This window comes from Mandrillus leucophaeus, unplaced genomic scaffold (genome assembly GCF_000951045.1).
Source record: "Mandrillus leucophaeus isolate KB7577 unplaced genomic scaffold, Mleu.le_1.0 Scaffold395, whole genome shotgun sequence".
Taxonomy (NCBI): Eukaryota; Metazoa; Chordata; class Mammalia; order Primates; family Cercopithecidae; genus Mandrillus; species Mandrillus leucophaeus.
Window position 1 is genome coordinate 2,601,271 of NW_012104198.1, and position 6,689 is coordinate 2,607,959.

Here is a 6,689-nt window from a genome sequence, read left to right on the forward strand (position 1 = left end):
GGAGGCTGAGGCAGGAGAATGGCATGAACCCAGGAGTCAGAGCTTGCAGTGAGCAGAGAGTGCACCACTGCACTCCAGCCTGGGCGACAGAGCGAGACTCTGTTTCAAAAAAAAAAAAAAGACGTATATATAGCACGTTACCATTTGTGTAAAATGGGGAAAGTGCAAATAATGATAATAATAATAATAGTGAACAGTTACATGGCAACCACTGTTTGCCAAACACTGTTCTAAGTACCTTACATATATTACTATTATCCCCCTTTTACAATTGAGCAAATTGGGACTTATGTGTATAAATAAACTGAAAAGAAACATAAACAACTATCAACAGTGCCTAACAGTATTCGGGGACACTTGGTGGATAGAAAGCAGATTTTCACTGCAAATCTCTTTAAATGTTTTTTTGACCCATGTGAATATACATGCAACAAAAAAGTTAAATAATGCTGGGCACAGTGGTGCGCACCTGTCATCCCAGAATGTTGGGAGGCTGAGGTGGAAGGATTGCTCGAGCCCAGGAGTTAAAGAACAGCCTGAGCAACATAACAAGACCCTGTCTCTACAAAAAAGTGAAAATATTAGCCAGGCATAGAGGTGTGCACTTACAGTATAGTCCCAGCTACTGCAGAGGCTGAGGCAAGACAATTGCTTGAGCCCAGGAGTTAGAGGCTGCAGTGAGAAATCATCATGCCACTGCACTCCAGCCTGGGCAACACAGCAAGACCTTGTCTCAAAAATAAGTTATCTACCAGTTTTGGAGGAGAAGGGCAAAAAAAAAAAAAAAAAAAAAAAAAAAAGAAGAATACAAGAATACATAATAATTTTTTTTTTTTTTAAGACAAAGTCTTAAAAAAGCCTCTGTTGCCCAGGCTGGAGTGCAATGGCATGGTCTTGGCTCACTGCAACCTCTGCCTCCCAGGTTCAAGCAATTCTTCTGATTCAGCCTCCCAAGTAGCTGGGACTACAGGCGTGTGCCACCACACCCAGCTAATTTTTGTATTTTTAGTAGAGATGGGGTTCACCATCTTGGCCTGGCTGGTCTTGGACTCCTGACCTCGTGATCTGCCTGCCTCGGCCTCCCAAAGTGCTGGGATTACAGGCGTGAGCCACCGTGCCTGGCTAATTTTTGTATTTTTAATAGAGATGGGGTTTTGCCATGTTGACCAGGCTGGTCTCAAATTCCTGACCTCAAGTGATCCGCCCGCCTCGGCCTCCCAAAGTGCTGGGATTATAAGCGTGAGCCACCGTGCCCAGCCTATAATAAATTGTTTAAAAGGTTAAATAAAAATTTAAAATAAATCAATGGAAGAAGAATAGGTGGATAGGTAAACATGCAAGCCAATCCCTGCCCAGCAAATCCCATCCCACAGCACATGAAAAAACTCAGGACTCACAGAGTTGAGATAAGAAGGCTTGGTCTCCAAGCAGGTCCTCATAGTAGAGAATGAACCAGCCCTCGATCACCAGGTGAATGAACCCACACACTGCAAACCAGCACAGGGACAGTCGCCGCCAAGTCCCCAGTGGGACAACCGCAGCACGACCCGACAACAGCCATGTGGTCACGACTAAGACCCCTGTGACAGAGAAGAGGCCAGCCAGTATATGCCAGGTGGGGCGGTCATTAGGTACAAAGTTGTCCAGTCTTAGGTGCTGAGGCCAGTATGGGTGCAACGGGCCCGCATTGGTAGTCATGTCTTTGTGGGCTGATAGCTGGGTGTGGATAGGCAGGAAGTTGAAGATAAAAAAAAAAAAAAAAAAAAAAAAGGGAACAGAAACACCTGGACAAATAGAAAGCACAGAATGAGATAATAAATTCTAATTCAAATAGTTTACTATCATAAGAAATGTAAATGGACCGAATTTACCAGTTAACAGACAGGACTGTAACACTTCTAATTACATTCCGTTTTGTTTTGTTTTGTTTTCAGATGGAGTCTTGTTCTGTCTCCCAGGCTGGAGTGTAGTGGTACAACCTCGGCTCACTGCAACCTCTGCCTCCCGGGTTCAAACGATTCTCCTGCCTCAGCCTCCCGAGTAGCTGGGACTACAGGTGCCTGCCACCACGCCTGGCTAATTTTTTTGTATTTTTAGTAGAGACGGGGTTTCACTGTGTTAGCCAGGATGGTCTCGATCTCTTGATCTCGTGATCCACCCGCCTCGGCCTCCCAAAGTGCTGGGATTACAGGTGTGAGCCACCGCGCCCGGCCTACATTTTGTTTTAAGACCATGACTAAAGGCCAGGCACTGTGGCTGGTAATTCCAGTGTTTTGGGAGGCTGATGCAGGAGCAGCACCTGAAGCCAGGAATTCAAGTCCAGCCTGGGCAACTTAGCGTAACTCTTCTCTCTAAAAAAAATAAAATCAGTTGGGTGTGGTGACAAACGCCTGTAGTCCCAGCTAGTAGGCAGGCTGAGGCAGGATCGCTTTGAGCCCAGGACTTCAAGGCTGGAGTGAGCAGTGACCACATCACTGCACTCCAGCCTGAGACTCTGCCTCTAAAAAAGAAGGCCCGGCGTGGTGGCTCACGCCTGTAATCACAGCACTTTGGGAGGCCAAGACGAGTGGCTCACTGGAGCTCACGAGTTCAAGACCAGCCTGGCCAACATGGCGAAACCCTATCTCTACTAAAAATACAAAAATTAGCCGGGTGTGGTGGCGTGTGCCTGTAGTTACAGCTATTCAGGAGGCTGAGGCAGGAGAATCGCTTGAACCTGGGAGGCGGAGGTTGCAGTGAGCCGAGATCAGGCCACTGCACTCCAGCCTGGGCGACAGAGCAAGACTCTGTATCAAAATAAAAAAGAAAAGAAAAAGAACATAACTGAAATATAAGGCCACAGAAAGACTGAAAGCTTGTTTCAGCCCTCTAGGAGCCACATTATGATGTGGTAGAAACAGTCCCGGTCTCAGCCCTCAGGGGTCAAAGTCTGGTGGGAGGCACATGGGAACAACACCTGATCCCAGCTCTCCCTGGTCAGTCTGGCGAGGGATATACAGGACCAGTCCTGGTGTCTTCATTCAAGGGTCACAAACTGCTCACGACCACTAAACCCAGTCCTGTGCTCCGGGGTCACGGTTTGGTAAGAGACACAGGAACCAGGCGAGGTCCCGTTGCACAGGTCAGCGTCTTGCACCGTTCAACAAAAAGCTATTCCCTCCCCCACGCAGTTCTGAAAACTGCGGCTGGGGGACAGAGGAAAGAAAACGAATCACAGCTACAACCCTCGGTGCCAGCGTTTGGAAAGCCAGAGCCTCCCCGCGAGAGCATGCAACGCCGTCAACCTGCACGGAAGAGACGGATTTGGAAAGGGCGGTGTCTGGCGTGCAGCGCTAGAACGGAACACAAAGCCCACCAATCCGAACCAGAACCCTCCAATCCCGCTGCCCAATGAGAAGGCGGATCTTCTGTCGTCCGGACAACCGTGCGGTAGCTGGGGGTCTAGCTCAGGCGCCAGAGGGCGGTGGAGGGGGGGCGGGAGGGTGGCAAACGGTCTCGCGCTGGCACGCCAAGGGCTGGCCGCGTAGCCGGGGAGAGCTAGGGGAGGGAGCAGGGGGCCGGGTGGAGGGCACTCACCCAGCCGCGCGACGGCAGCGGCCTCCGACACGGGCTCCGGGACCTCTCTAGGCTGGCTCTCGCGCTCTGTCACATCCCCAGTTCGGGCTCATCCCCTCTTGGGTTCTCTTGCCTGACGGAGCGGGCCAATGGTGAAGCGAAGAAGACGGCCCGTGCCGCTCCCAACCAATGGGCACTCTCTGTGTGCCGCTGGCCCCGCCCCCACGCGTGGCGCCATTTTCACCTGAGTCAGGTTTGGGGTGGAGACTGGGGCGGGCCAAGGTTAGTGGGCGTTTTGGATCCGTAGCCACTTTGCATCGAGTCCTGGCTTCAATTTCCTCATTCCCTTATCAGTCGATCAAAACAGGGACTCATTAAGGTGTGTATCCTCTTCTTCCGCTGGTGAAATTAGCGTTGCGTTGCATCCTTTCACCTCCGCCCTTTTCTAAGTAGAGTAACCCTCAGCATGATGCAAAGAAACTGTTACAGGAAGATCACATGCTATACACTGCAACCACCCCCTCCCCAGCTCTTCAGTGCTCAGAACTCCTCAGTCCTAATAGCAGCGGTCATTCTCTCTTCTCCCGACCTCAGGTCAGAAGAATGAATCAGAACCCAGGCCTCTCAGTCCTACTGACCAATTGGCATGAAGACCCTCAATCTCCGTGTGCCAGTTCTAAAAAGCCAATCAAACGCCTAACCACTAGTGGGCCCCCAGATGGAGCAATCAATCAGAATCCAGACCCATCCCAGACCTCCCATCCAATTAGAACCCACAACCCTCAGTCCTAAGGACAAATAGGCACCAACCCTTCATCTCTCTTGCTTTCTCTCCTCTGTGTCCCACTCAGAGCAACCAATCAGAATGGGGATCCTTCAGTTTTCCAGCCAATCAGGCCTCCCCCACATCCAACTATGCAATCTGTCCCTGTCTTAATCAAACCAAGCAGGACCAGGATCCTGCCATCTTCAGGCTCATCATCTAATCAAACAATCATAAACTAACCATGAACCAATCACAGTCTGCTCTCTCTTCATGGTTTCCAGCTTCCAAACCTTTATCCATGCTGTGCCCCCTTCCTCACTCACTCCTATTCGCCTCTGAGCAGTGAAGAAGAAGCCTACTGTATATTTCCTACTTTTATTTGACAATAACAAATTGTATATAAAAAGGAAGAAGGAAGGCGAGGAGGCCCTGGATCTCCCCCTCTCTGTTTCCCCAAGCATCCCCCACCCCTAGGCCCCAACAGGGACCACCCCCTTCCCGCCTTGTGGTGGGGTGGGGATTGACAGGCATGGAAATGGTGTGATTTGTGTGTGTGTGTGTGTGTGTGTATGTTGAGGTGTTGGGGGTCAAGGATGGAGGGGGTCAGGGAGTAGAGAGAGGGCCTTCCCTCATCCCCCATCAGTGGCACCCTGAAAGGGGTCTTAAGAGGGTTATGAGGGTCCACAGATGTGCCTCAGCCTATGAGACGGTAGAAGATCCAGCATCCAAAAGTGACCCAGTGACTGGCCCAGCTGAGCTCTGACCACTTGTGGACAGTGTATGCCATGCCATAGCCCTGTGGGAGAGAAAGAGGTGATGGTCCCACTTAACAAGGACAAAGAAGTTCTCAGGAAAACCCATCCTTTGCCCAAAGACATTTCTGTGACTGCTCTAGGTGAGGCCCCACAGAAGGGCCTAGGTACATATGAAAGGTGACCAGATATAGTTTTTGTCTTCTTCTTTAAAAATCATTTTAAAAACAAAGTGATCCCATTCTCTGACCTGTTATCTCCCTAATATATAAAGAGCTCCTAAAAATCAATTTTTTGGAAAGAAAAATTGCCAGAGATGGTGAAATAATAGGTCATTCCAGTAAAGGAAAAACAAATGGCTCTTAAACATATGAAAAGATGCTCAGCCTCATTCATAATCTTCCTCATTTTATTTAGTTTCTTTTTGAGACAGGGTCTCATTCTGTCACCCAGGCTGGAGTACAGTGGCAAGATCTCAGCTCACTGCAACCTCTACCTCCCGGGTTGAAGCTATTCTCCTGCCTTAGCCTCCTGAGTAGCTGGGATTACAGATGCTGCACCACCATGCCCAGCCAATTTTTGTACTTTTAGTAGAGATGGGGTTTCACCATGTTGGTCAGGCTGGTCTCGAACTCCTGACTTCAAGTGATCTGCCCGCCTGGGCGTCCCAAAGTGCTGGGATTACAGGCATGAGCCACCCCGCCCGGCCATCTTCTTTATTGAAGTGGCAAACATATCCAGGAAGCTTGAGAGGCACTCTGTACTGGTGGGGCAGCAGGCACGTTCAGGCATTGCTGGTGGGAGAGCACAAAAGTACTACTCCATTGAGACTATCAGGAACAGATCCTACAGATCTGTCTGCACCTGTGTGGATCCACGTGGGTACAGAGTTCCTGCTGCAGCATCACTTGCAATAGGAAAGGACTAGAAATCACCTGATGTTCACCAATAAGAGAAAAATTAAACTGTGTCACTTCCTCATAGTGGAAAAAATGAATGAGGACACTATATTCTGATGTGGAAGATTTTCAAAAATTGCAGAACAGTATCATTTGTGTGTTATCTTTAGGGTAAAAACTGGCAAGGGGGTAGAATTAAAATATATTTTTATATTTGTTTGATATGTTTAAATTTTGGAAAGATATTTTAATAAAAGGATAAAAGTGGGCTTGGTGCGGTGGCTCATGCCTGTAATCCCAGCACTTTGGGAGGTCAAGGCGGGTGGATTACCTGAGGTCAGGAGTTTGAGACCAGCCTGGCCAACATGGTGAAACCCCGTCTCACCATGTAACCTGTAAGAGGGTAGCGGGCAGAGGGTAGGAGTAAGTCTTTTCTCTGAATATCTTGAATACTGTTTGGTTTTTGAACCATGTGATAGGCATTCACTATTTAAAAATATTTTAATGAAAACAAAACAAAAACTTTATTTAGAAAGAAGCAAAAAGCCAGGTGTGGTGTCATGCATCTCTAGTCCCAGCTACCTGGGAGGCTGAGATGGGTGGATTGCTCGAGTCTGGGAGTTTGAGGCTGCAGTGAGCTATGATTGTGCCACTGCACTTCAGCCTGGGTGCCTGAGTGACAGAGTGAGACCATGTCTCAAAAAAAAAAAAAAAAAA

The 6,689-nt window shown here is 48.8% G+C and overlaps 2 protein-coding genes across 8 annotated transcripts in view; both read right to left on the minus strand.

The window, feature by feature from the left end:
* Positions 1-6,689, minus strand: part of EBP (emopamil binding protein (sterol isomerase)) — a 10,461-nt gene that overhangs the window by 3,567 nt on the left and 205 nt on the right. The window contains exons 2-3 of one of the 4 annotated variants that reach the window (XM_011991427.1): positions 6,325-6,328; positions 1,398-1,995 (exon numbers count right to left, since the gene is read on the minus strand). In XM_011991427.1, coding sequence (XP_011846817.1) covers positions 1,398-1,698 — 301 coding nt within the window. In that variant the 5' untranslated portion in view covers positions 1,699-1,995; positions 6,325-6,328. Of the gene's footprint in view, positions 1-1,397; positions 1,996-3,224; positions 4,750-6,324; positions 6,329-6,689 lie in introns of those variants that run through there. The other 3 variants (XM_011991426.1, XM_011991428.1, XM_011991425.1) reach the window with 3 other exon arrangements.
* PORCN (porcupine homolog (Drosophila)) overlaps positions 4,681-6,689 on the minus strand; it is an 11,710-nt gene continuing 9,701 nt past the window's right edge. For all 4 annotated transcript variants that reach the window (XM_011991423.1, XM_011991422.1, XM_011991421.1 and 1 more), the window contains one exon: positions 4,681-5,117. In XM_011991423.1, coding sequence (XP_011846813.1) covers positions 5,016-5,117 — 102 coding nt within the window. In that variant the 3' untranslated portion in view covers positions 4,681-5,015. The remainder of the gene's footprint in view (positions 5,118-6,689) is intronic.